General features: G+C 39.2%; 1 protein-coding gene across 1 annotated transcript in view; it reads left to right on the top strand.

Annotated features, from left to right (window-relative positions):
- Positions 1-8,549: 8,549 nt before the first annotated feature.
- ezrb (ezrin b) overlaps positions 8,550-12,921 on the top strand; it is a 28,924-nt gene continuing 24,552 nt past the window's right edge. Inside the window, exons 1-2 of the mRNA XM_026999972.2 lie at positions 8,550-8,636; positions 9,492-9,569. Of these exons, the coding sequence (XP_026855773.1) occupies positions 9,558-9,569 (12 nt within the window). The 5' untranslated portion in view covers positions 8,550-8,636; positions 9,492-9,557. The remainder of the gene's footprint in view (positions 8,637-9,491; positions 9,570-12,921) is intronic.

The following is a 12,921-nucleotide window of genomic DNA, read 5'->3' on the forward strand; positions in this document are numbered from 1 at the left end:
AAGGCACTGAGCATCGTGCGCTTTTGGGGTCTAGTTCGCATTTGCCACAGGACTAATGGTAAACATTGAGCCCAGTTAAGTCCTGTCTGTTGACACATTTTTGCTAATCCTGCTTTCAGAGTGCCGTTAGCCTGCTCTACCACCCCTGCACTAGCGGGGTGGTAACTGCAGTGTTTCATCATATCAATACCTAGATGTTTGGTTAGTTCTATAAGGCATTGATGTACGAACAGTGTGCCGTTGTCACTTGAGATACACTTTGGTAGGCCCCACCTAGGAATGATTTTCCTTAGGAACATTTTAGCTACTGTTTGTGCGTCTTGCTTGGTAGTGGGAAATGCTTCTACCCACTTACTAAACATACACACGTACACCAGCATATACTTCTTACCTTCTGCTTGGGTTAATTCAACAAAATCAACCTGCCAATGTTGAAATGGTTTGGTTGCTGGCGGGTGTCCCACTACTGGGCTCTGCGTGGTGGTGCCCTTTGGGGAGTGCTGCTGGAACAAAATTTTTGGGTAAGTGTTGTGAGTCCTGGCACAAACCAGTACTTTGATATGCTGTCCTGCAATTCCCCCTTTGCTCATATGGCTACGCCCATGAGCAATTCTGATTAGGCCCTGCATGTATGATTTGGGTAGGCAAGTTTTGCCCGTAGGTGTGTGTGTCCAAACACCATCGCGCACCATGCAGTCTAGTTGTCTCCACTTGGTGCATTCAGTGGCCGTAGCCCCAGACTGAATCTCTCATAATGTGGCTTGCAGGGTAGCAGCTATTGCCTGTACTGCTTGCACAGCGGTTTTAGTTGCAGTTGACTTTGCTACTCTGTCTGTGAAATTATTCCCCTTGCTTATTTGGTCTTCTGTGGTTCTTTGAGCTGCACACTTAACAACTGCAATTGTTCTTGGCAGCAAAATGACTTCTAGCAGTGTATTTACAAGATGGTGACGTCTAATATATGTACCTGAGCTTGTCAGGAATTGCCTATGTTTCCATATGGCTCCGAAATCATGAACTACCCCCCAAGCATATCTGGAATCAGTATAGACATTAACAGTTTTGTCTGCAGCTAGTTTGCATGCTTCCGTCAGTGTTACTAGTTCAGCAGCCTGCGCTGAATAGGAGGATGGTAATACTTCTGTTTTAAGTATTTCATGATCTGTTACTACAGCATATGCTGCCCTATTGACCCCTGTGTCATCCCTGCTTGCTGACCCATCCACATAGGGGCATAGGTCTGGGTTACTTATGGCTTTTTCAAAGAGATCAACCCACGATGTACATACTTCAGCTAAGACTGCTGTGCAGGAAGGAGTATAGCTGGGTTCAGTGTTATACAGTGTTATACACCTTTTGACAGTTATATTAGGCATGTCTAAGAGGGTAGTGTGGTATCTCAGCCACCGCTGGGCTGATAAGTGTGACACTCTTTGGTCCTGCAGTATTCGGTATACTGCGTGTGGGACTAAAACAGTAAGAGGGGAGTATGCCACTATAACTCTTGAGGCTAGTATAGCCTTCTCGGCAGCTGCTATTGCTCTGAGGCAGGCTGGTAGCCCTCGTGCTACTGTGTCTAATTTCGCCGAGAAGTAAGATACCGATCTTTGGTGTGTTCCATGTTTCTAGCATAAACCGATGTCATATAACCACCTTTCTCATCTACCATCTGAGTGAAAGGTTTGTTGGGATCTGGTAAACGTAGGACAGGCAGGCATTGTAGTGCTTGTTTCAATTCTACAAATGCCTTTTCCGCCTATGGGGTCTAGGCCAGCTGCATCGCATTCCCGGCTTTAGTGGGAATGATGGCTCGTAATGGTCCCTCCAATTCTGCATAGGATGGAATAAACATGCAACAGTAGGAAGACATGCCCAGGAAAGACAATACCTGTTTCTTTGTGGTTGGTTTAGGTAGCGAAATTATAGCTTGTGCTCGGTTGTGAGACAGCCTCTGTGTATTCCCCTTAATAATATGCCTCAAGAAAGTTACTTCTTTTTCTATTTACAGTTCTGTAATTCTGCTCTACTATCTTTATGCCCTTCTGCAGCTAAATGTTTCAACAGGCATAAAGTGACTTGCTTGCACAACTCCTCTGTTGGCGCTGCTAATAATAAATCATCCACGTATTGCAGCAGAGTTGTGCCTGCAGGAAGGGTAAGACCTTCTAAGCTTTGTTTTAATGCTGTATTATAAATGGTTGGCGATTCACAATAGCCCTGACAAAGGCGCGTAAACGTGTAGGGTTTTCTTTCAAAGGAAAAAGCAAACCAAAACTGACTATCTGGATGTACCGGTACACTAAAGAAAGCATTCACCAGATCCACAACGGTGAGCCATGGACTGTCATGTGGTATTTGTGATAATATGGTGTGCGGATTTGGCACTTCAGGCGCCCTTGCTTGTACTGCTGCATTTACTGATTGTAAGTCTTGTACAAATCTCCACTCATCACACCCTGGTTTCCTCATAGGAAATATGGGGGTACGGACAGGCGAGGATGGGCATGGTATTACACCAGCGTCTCGAAGGGATTGGAATACTGGCCTAATACCTTCTATAGCCTCCTTTTTCAATGGGTATTGGGGTTGTTTCGGTCTGTATGCGGCCTTTGGCATAATCTGCACTGGCTCACAATTTTTGATTAATCCCACATCGTTTTTCCCTTTAGCCCATAAGATATCTGGTACCTCACTCAGGTAATTACCATGCTCGAATTCTAATGCTACAAAATAAGTCAATGGTACACTCTGATGAGGTGAGGTAAGCTCTACAGTTCTATTAGCAGTAATCACATACGGCAGAGTCATTCGGAATGCATCTGCTTCCACATTATAGTGAATAGTGGATTGCTCAGTGGGTTCCCATATGTGGAGATGACTAATTCGTCTTATCCACGGTCCCATCTCCTGCCATTGTCTAAAAGGATTATTTCTTCCTAGTGAGACATGGGGGATGGAGTACTCAACATCATACCACCGTTTCTGTTCATCGGACAGTTCAGCTTGCGCAGCTACAAAATCCTCATCCCAATACAAATATTTAGTTCTAATGGTCTCTAGGTTTTTATGACAGAAAAAAATCTTCCGCGTGCTGCTCGTCTGGACCATCAGAAACATATGCAGTCACATGCAAACATTCAGCATTCATATAGTTAAATCTTCCCTTAGTTGCCCTTCTGGCAGTTTCGATCATGTGTTCGGCTATTTTCCCTGACCCACCTTGCAACCCCCACTCGTAGATATATCCCGGCTCTCCCTCTCCCAGCTACACCATCTGTGCACTGGCTTCGCCTTCCACGAAGGTAACACTGAGTCCCTTTGGGGAGCTTACTAAAGTACAACTCAATTTGCACATCAAATCTCGAGCCAGCAGGTTGATTGGGCACACAGAGGAAATAAGGAAACCATGTCAAAATTTTCATTCCCCCACCTGACATTGGAGAGGCACAGACATTCTTTCATGCACCACCTCTCCGCTCGCACCCATTATGGACACTGTCCTATTAGTAATTGGTACATTAAACCCTTTGGCTTGAATTACTGAGTGCGTTGCACCACTATCTACTAAAAACTTGTGTGTAGTCCTGCTTGAGGCAGTCCATAGGCAGGTGGACATTCCGTTGCCACTGGATCAGGCACCACGGCTGCTGGTTTCTGTTGCGGTGGAGCAGAGTCAAGATCGGGATCGGCTCTGGAGGACACACACTGAGAAGTGGAGTTAGGTTCATCCCCCCTCCCAGTCCCCTTAGTTTGTTTGTTTGTTTGTTTGTTTTTTCTGTTAGCCACATTTTAAGACTTTCTATCATATTCCCATGGTGTCTATCCCATACCTTACGCTGACCAGAATCCCCTGGTCGTTTTTCCATACGTCTAAGTATATTATTAAGCAGTTTCACACTCAAGCTCCCTTTCCAAGGGAATCCATAACAACCTATCCATATGGGCAACCACCTTATGGCACTCTCCCCATAGTCCCTTCGCATGTCATTATGTAAGGGCTGGTTCCACTCGGACAGGTCATATTGCATTAATTTAGTACTTTTCCCTGAATGGGTGTTCCCTCCCAGCTCAGCCTTGCCAAGGAGCGTCCTCGGTGAAGTGTTGATTTTCCCCCTTCAGTGGTGGAGCTGCTCATCCTGCCGACAACGCCAAATTGTGGAAAAATGAGAGCACATCAAACACAGACAGCCTTATGCATTGAGTAGTAAAGTTTATTGAGTTCTGTCTCCTGTATAACAGAAAGAGAACTGAACCCGCAGTACAGTCCCCCTCCCCTTATACACAGACAGTGGCAGTGACGCCCAAAGCGAATAGAAAAGAAGAAAAAAATGACTCCTACAGTGTATCTGCTAATCATGCTTTGGTTAGTCTGAGCATTCAAGGATTCCTCTATCTCTATGGTTAGAACAAGAAGAACGCATGTGAGCCGCTGATGTCCCTGACTTGCACGCCTATCTGCAGATTGTTATGCTGTGACTATAGAAACAGAAAGCAAAGTAAATTCCACAACACTTGCAATAAGTCAAGAGAAGCTCCACCTTTACCTGATGTAGATTTATATAAAGAGAACTCAAACCTCATACTCCACCAAATTTTCAGAGCTGCACAAAATAACACATGGCATTATGCTTCATAACATCTCTTTAAAATGTAAGAGATGAATAAAATCACTACACCCCACTTCATATATTTCCCTTCAATAAACCCCACATGTATAGATGTGCCTGGAGGTGCCAATACATATACAGATGAGAGTGGATGTGCTACTACATGTATGGATGAGCCTGGATGTGCCACTACATGTATGGACGTGCCACTACATTTATGGATGAGCCTGGATGTGCCACTACATTTATGGATATGCCTGCACTTAGTTATATCAACAAAAACTGCAAGGGGCTTATGGGTATGCCCTTACAGTATGTAGAAGCAACTGCATGCCTCACTTCATGATTGACTAACAAAGACAGGCAAGATTAGCACTAGGCAAATTCAGAATAAGGAAAAGACTGAATCAGTGGCACGAAGAGGATGAGAGATGCAATGGAGGAATATACAGGGAGTAGGTGAAAGCACTGAAATATGCTGCAACAGGGATTTCTTACTCTTGCTTGTATAATGCCTAAAAGCACTTTCAGAAGTGAGTGAAAGGCTGTGTAAAGGGATCCTGCCATGCATTAAGCAGGTTTTGTTGCAGCACATTAACATACTGGCAAAACGAGGTTTGCAAATAAGGAAAAGGGAGATCCACTTGCTTGCTTTCCAGTTTGTAGCCACAAGCTATTTTCTAGGTTTGTCTGAGAAATTTATCCAAGCCAGGCAGTTCCGACTCAAAAATTATATGAAGCAGCACCCTGATATAAGTCTATCTGAAGCTTGGTCTGCTTCTAGGAAAGGTTGTGTCAGTCCCTCCGTAACTGAGTAAATTACTTAAATAAAAGTTTTTTAAAAAATAAATCTAAACTTTATAACAGTTATGACAAAATACTGAGGAGTGTGTATCTTGCTATGTTGATGTGAATAAACTAGCTAATGACCTACAGGGAGATGGACTTTTTAGAAAACATTACTTTTAGATCTTTATAGTTATAAGTAATAGTCTCTAGAACAACTTATTATTGTCATTCTTAAATCCTTTTATTTCTTTCATATGGCTTAATGTAGTCTATGTGGGCACATTTTTATTTAGATGTAGTTTGATATATATTTTTTAACATCTTCAGGCTTTATGAAAAATAGTTACATTGATTTTTAAAAAAGTGCATTTAAAGTATGTTTTAGAGTCTGGGTGAACATGTTGAACCTAGAGTGTAACATACATGATGTCTTCATTGATCTGTGTGCGTGTGTTTGTTTAATAATAATAATGTCTTTAACGTGTTGTAGGACAGGACGGCAACTGCAGTACTTGGTGGACTGGGAGGGATACAGCCCAGAAGAACAGAGCTGGGTGCCGGCGACCAGATCCTGGATCCTGACCTAGTGGACTCCTTCCACCTTGAGCACCCATTCAAGTCAGCTCCGTGCTGACTGGGCCACCTGCGCTCTTAGAGGCCAGCAGGATCCTCGGGGACATGCACCTATTCCTAGTTTATATGCCCTTCTATTTAAGACCACAGGTTCCCTTCTCTAGCGCTGCACATTGCTTGCTGCTTCAAGCAAGCCACAAAAGAACATTTTTTCATTAAGGCTTTTATAAACTATTCTTATAACATCATTCAACACCTGAAGTTTGTTGTTCAAAGATCATTGTTGATTTGTTTTGCCATGAGATTTGTCGTATACTGCCAGTGAATAAAACACAACAATAAAAACTTCAATAAAAACTAGATAAAAACTTTTTTTATGCCTAAATAAAAAAACAACAACAAACAAAACAAAAAACCCAGTACTCTGGAAAATGGCTACTGCAAAACAATTTTGTTGTTTGGCTGGGAGAATCTTTCCAAATTTTTCCGAATAAACTTCTGTCTGATTTTCAGATTATTTGGAAACACATGGCCCATATTTAGAATTTTGTATTTACCAAACAAAAACAACATGACATTGTTTTGAAAATAGTGAACCTTACAAAATATACTACACCTGGCTTCTCTTCTGATACTTCTTGAGTCACTATATCATTATGCAAATGACATGGAATCCCCCCTCTCCTGCACATTGGTGGGGTTTTTTTTATTATTATTGATGATTACAGTAATTGATGATTACTAGTACACTAAAGTTCCAACGCTGAAATGCAGATTCTTATTTTGCTCATGATTTGTTCTCTGGTATATAACAAAACACATGGACATGTTAACAAGTTTATAAACTTGATTTTCTTTAGAACTTGATTTTCTTTAGAGGATTATGGTTAGGGTTAGTCTTTAAATATTTTCTGATTCCATCTAATGTGATTTTTCCAAAAATGGAAATAAATGAACAAATGAAACTTTCTCTGCTACAAGCATTTCGTTTCACTATGCCATATGGAAACAGGATATTAGCTCAAATGGAAAGAAACGTGAGTTGACAACCCTCTTTACATCTCTTTTTAGTACATTAGCATGTCAGTAGAAATAAAACATAGTCATGACGCAAACTCTGTTGTAACTGCTTTATATGTCTAAGTTGTATGATCATAATCAAAGGTAAAAAATAATTTACGGAAGGGTGGAAAGTGTTTTTATTTGTGACAATTAAAAAAAAAACTAACAATAAAACTAACATATTCTTCCTAATCCTACGTTTTGAGACAAAACAGCGACACCAGTTAGCGAATACAAGTATAGTCACTAACGACTTTTATCTTTTATCAGTGATCGGTTTCTGGCCTCGGTTTGCACCTGCTTGATATGTATTTTTCGGCGGCTGCCCACTCTCAAACCAGCAGTGCCACTAACGTGCATTAAAAATTCCAGCCATTCTGCTATGACTCAAACCATCGGAGGTACTTAATACAGCATATCCAGTGCTAGAATTGAGCGGGTACTCACCGGTACGCAGTATCGCCATTTCTACATTTTACTCTTTGGCTTACCATGACTTTTACCGAGACTTGCGACACTTCTCACAAACTTCCCATATTCTTTTCTTCCCTCTCCATAACAGGTTCTGGACGATTCATAACGACCCTATAAAAACTTCATTACATCCCATTCCCTTTACAAATCTAGAACAAGACAAGTAACGTTAAAGATAGTCTAAGTGATATTAATGCTAAACAACGACGCTGCCCTGGCTCCATAAAGGCACTAAGAGATCAGGTAAGTCAGAGAATGAACACATCAGTGCTTCAGTCAGAACCAGTACTAAATTCAGCAAGCTAACGTTAGCGCCACTCCTAGTAGCGAGGAACCTGTTCATCAGTAGCACCAGTAGCCGGTAAAAACACCTGAAGCTACAGCTACCGCTACCACAGCCATCTACAACGTTAGTAATTACACTAGTAAAGCCATGTTGAATGGCATATTTTTGTGAACACACATAAACCATACAGATATGCCTATTACTTTATTAAAATATTTTATATCTTATTAATATGTTCAGATTAATAGTTTGTCAAATGGTTTTCACTTTGAGTAAATAAATGTATGTTATGAACATCAGTGATATCTCCAAGTATATTTTATTCACTGTAGAAATTCAGAATTTAAGACTTGGCAAATTATTTCCTGATACCGGTCAACATGAATAAGATGACTACTGTCACCCGCTCCCCTCCTCATTACGAGCCTAATGTAGCTAGCAAATTGTTTTCTTAAAATGTTAAAGTGTAGGTAATTGACATAATAGGCTCATTCATTAGGTAGCATCCCTAATCATTCTAAACGCAACATAGTTTTAAAACATCAATATATCGCAATAGTTAACACAACATTAACATAAACGCAATTCGGCCTCTCGCGTCGTTGTGCTATGTGTTAAGAGCCCCTAGGAGTCGCTGTTGCAGGCATCGAGGGCTTTTACGTTACACCGGTGACAAACAGGAAGTCGTTCAACAATTCGCCGGCAACTCAGATGCAGCTCACAGCGCCGGAGTGGCCAGTTAGCCATATTGCGCCGTTGCATGACGATTCATCAGAGGGAGGGGAATTGTGCTGGTGCAGTCGGATTTATAGGAGTTTCCTCAAATTTCATCTCTTCCCGTTCAGGTAAGACATGTTCGAGAAGAAGATAATCCTTTGGCTTACCATGGTTTCAAGGGTTGAGGAAAGCTCCTGTACGGTTATCGCTACACTTCGTATTGCATTTATTTATCTATCTATCTATCTATTTATTTATTTAGTCCAGAGACGCGCAGACGCCGCCCCGCTCAAAGGAAAAATCTCTCTCAACAGGTGTTTCTCGGAATTTTAGTGGGATGTGGTTAGGGTAGTTGCATAGCAAAAAAAAAAAAAAAAGGATGATTGTTAAATAGGCTAGTTTAGGCTTCTCGTCACTGACAGAATCAGTTAGGTGATACATTACTTTATAAATTCTCCAAGCTGTGTCATTTTCAGAGTGGTAGGTTAGAACAATTCCAGATCAGGCGACGAGGAAGCAGGATTCATCACAAAGTGTTAATCTATAGCCTAATTAGTTTGCTTTACATGGGTTGTTGTATTGAATTTGTGACATATCTACAGTATACTGCCTCGATTCGTCCAAAATTTTGCCAGTATAAATAGATGGATTCATTACCCCAATTTCAGTGGAAAAAAATCGGATGTAGATTTGTATCCTGTAATAGATTTGTATCCTGTAAAACGACAGATTATTTCGTAGGTGGAAGCAACAGAAATAGAATTACACTCGGGTGAAGACTTAAGTCATTGCCGACTAATACCTTTTGTGCTACTTTGGGTGAGGCCAGTATAGAACAGTGTCTTTAATTTTAATAGTGATTCATAAGGTTAGACATGGACTGCGTCAATACCGATGTATTTTCCCACCGTCATTAAAGGAAGGGTGTCGCTGAGTCAGTATCACTGGGATAGGTGAAACTCGTTTCTCTTCTTTTGTTATAGGAGGCTCTCTGGAAAAGTCGTTTACCGGAATAACTCAGAACCTTTGCTTCTACAACAGCACTTAAAATGCCCAAACCTGTAAGTATGTGTTCAGTTATTCTGTAGATAAACATTGGGTATCGGTTTGTTGTCCACACGCTTATCATCTCCCTAACGATTCGCTGATTTTTAGTTGGTTTCACCTGACATAGCTTGAATGACTAGGTTTTGACAGCCGAACACACAACCAATCAGTAAACTCATGACATGCTAAAAGTCGGCTAGGTCGAGGTAAATTGGAACGGACCAAGACAATACACTGTATAATTTTTATATGTGGCATACAAAGTCAGTTATAACCAGAAATATCTGAAGTTTGTTATTAACAATTGTTATTGTTGTTTCCTGCACAATAATGTAATATGAGCTGTCTTCCACGACAGAAAGTCCATGTTTGACTTTGTCTTGGACATATTTCAGCTAAGAACATAATCAGTGATCACTCATTACCTGTACCCAAAGACGTATAGAAAGGCAAAGATTTATGTAACCTAATGTTTTGAGTTTACTGTGTGAATATCCTCTGCTTGTTAGGTCTAACAAATATCTTATACAGTTCAAATAAGTGAGGCTGATTCATTTCAAATGGTGCGGTACTGAAATACCAAGGGCCTGACCATGAAAACCCTGCATTGTTGGTTTGCTGACAGCCCCAGGGTTGTAAGGAACATTTTTGTGTCAGCCTACAATCACCACTGTTAGAAACACCTGTATTAAGTACACCTGTCTTATAGGTGCATTTTATTAATGTACAACTACTGTAGAGCATCTCTTGGCATGCACAGTTTCTCTTTTCCATTTATTACTGGTCAGTGCTGATATTCGGGCGGCAGACTGCCAACACTGAAATAACGTGTGGTAGTGTCATGGTTGTGGATTGAGGTGTGTCATGTTTTATTAAGCACAGCAGTGTGCTGGAAGGTTTAGTCATGTAGTGAGTTGTGGTCTAGAATCCAAAAATATCCAATTATCAGCAGATCTGTACTGGAAAGCTGAGCACTGTTAAAGGGTTATTAATTGATTGTTAGTCTAGGTGCCTGCTAGTCAAAGTGTGAAAACATTGCTGGCATTTTATGTGTTTATTCTCAGTAGGTTCTGAATTGACTTGTGAATACCTGTGTTTAGTTCCTTATGAATGAAGTATGCTATGTTACCTTCATGTCAGTGCACTGGTTTCACTCGGAATTACTCATTCTGAAAGTGAATCACAAAGTGAGATTTCACTACAACATGCCTCCCTCTGAGGCTTTAATAACTTTTCTCTTGGTCTTTCATATAAACTGTCTGTGTGCTGGAACCAGTCCTAGTACATGAAATACCACATGTAAAAACTTGTCATTTACATATCTTGCTTCATTTTCTTCATTTTCTTCATTCCTTCATTCTTGAGGCTTGACAATACTTTATTTATTTATTTATTTATATATATATATATATATATATATATATATATATATATATATATATATATATATATATATATATATAAAAATTATATATATATATTAAATATATATATATATAAATATATATATATATATATATATATATATATATATATATATATAAAACATATAAACATTATATATATATATATATATATATATATATATATATATATATATATATATATATATATATATAAACATCCATGAGTAAACTGTGTCTCCTGTGCAATGCAGGTACAAATGATTGTTGTGCTGTAGTCTATGGGACATGTCCATTCATGCGAGGGCCTAAAAAGCTGCTGCATGTAATATTTGACATGAAATGTTTTTTCTTTGTTGGTTATCTCTAACATTGCTCTTGAAATATGACTTTGTGTGTAATTGGTGTATTTTATTTTGAAATGCATGCCATGCTTAGCGTATATACACCCTCAGTATGTGCTAATCCTTGCCCTTTCTGTGTTTTTGAAAAATGCATGGTATGGGGTGTTTAGCCAGCACACAGATTAGCAGTATGCTAAGCATTGATAGCAAGCATAGACCCAGCAGTAATGATCAATTACAAAGTAACATTGTGACAGGTAGGTCTTTTGAAGTGGAAAGTTTTTCTACACCAGAAACACCACCCCCAATTATAATGGGCTGAAGGACTGTTTTATGTGGTGACTGCATTATAAGTTGACAATTGAAAGGTTACAGCCCGTTTACAGGCAATAAAGGGAAAAATTCTCACTGTTTCAACATGGATTCAGGGTGTGGCTACAGATTCAGTTCCACAGACGCTCATGGGGAGTACAAACCATGATTTGACCAGTAAAAAGATGACTTGTTTTTACCAGAATACGCAATCAAGCTTGTACTTAAAACTACAATATTTAAAGTGAATTTTTCACTTTGATCATATGGCCTGATGAGATGTGGTAACCCACATAGCAATAAATTATATTAGTGTTGTAAATGTGGCTATTTTCTTGTAGCTGCTGTTTCATAACCTAAGTGATCTCTAATGGAAAAGATAGAAAATCTTAATTTTGAAAAAGAAAATGCGAAAGAAAAAAAACTGGTTTTGAGTCATGTAGAGTTACCCCATAGTTATTTAAATTTTTTGAGAGCACAAACTGGTTCAGAAATGAACATCCTGTTCTCATTTGTTTGACTCAGCTCTTCGTGGGTTTGCACTCATGAATACAGTTATTTAAATACAGTGGGCATCAGAAAGAGAAACTGCTGATATTTTCACTGTTAATATCAAAACAAGTTCTCTGTGGGTGGTTGGAAACTGAAATATTGCCAGGCCAGTGCATTGACACCTTTCTTTTGCTTGTTCACTTTTCATGCTCTACCAGAGAGTAGGTCACATGTACCAGGTGTTCTTGGCTTAATTTGCAAATACTCCAGAAGACACCGCCAGACTGAAAATCCATGTTAGAATCTTTTGTTTGTGGTTAATTAAACATAATGTTTGTGTAGCCTAACCTGTAAACATAGTTCTGACTGTATTTATGGTTAAAAGGAGATTGAAGCCATAAACAAAATGTGACCGAAAGCAACAGAATGATAATTTTGCTTAATATCACTAATTATAAATTATTGCTACTAATTAGTAGTAATAATTTATATTTTAAAATATAATTTATTGGCCCAAGACTAGTGTATGCTTTTGGCAACCACCACTTGAATATCTGTTGTCACCTTAAGTCATACCATCTAAATGGGGCTAAACATTATAACCTCAACATCACCATACATCGCAATATAGGATAAAATGATTACTTTTTTTTCTGATACAGTAAACATTGTGCACTGCCCAATTTTTCTTTCTAAATATACTTTGTACTCCTGGACATTTTTAATCCTTTTTTCTATGCTTTATTTAATTTATATATATATATATATATATATATTTATTTTATATATATATATATATATATTATATATATTTT

This window comes from Electrophorus electricus, chromosome 8 (assembly GCF_013358815.1).
Source record: "Electrophorus electricus isolate fEleEle1 chromosome 8, fEleEle1.pri, whole genome shotgun sequence".
NCBI lineage: Eukaryota > Metazoa > Chordata > Actinopteri > Gymnotiformes > Gymnotidae > Electrophorus > Electrophorus electricus.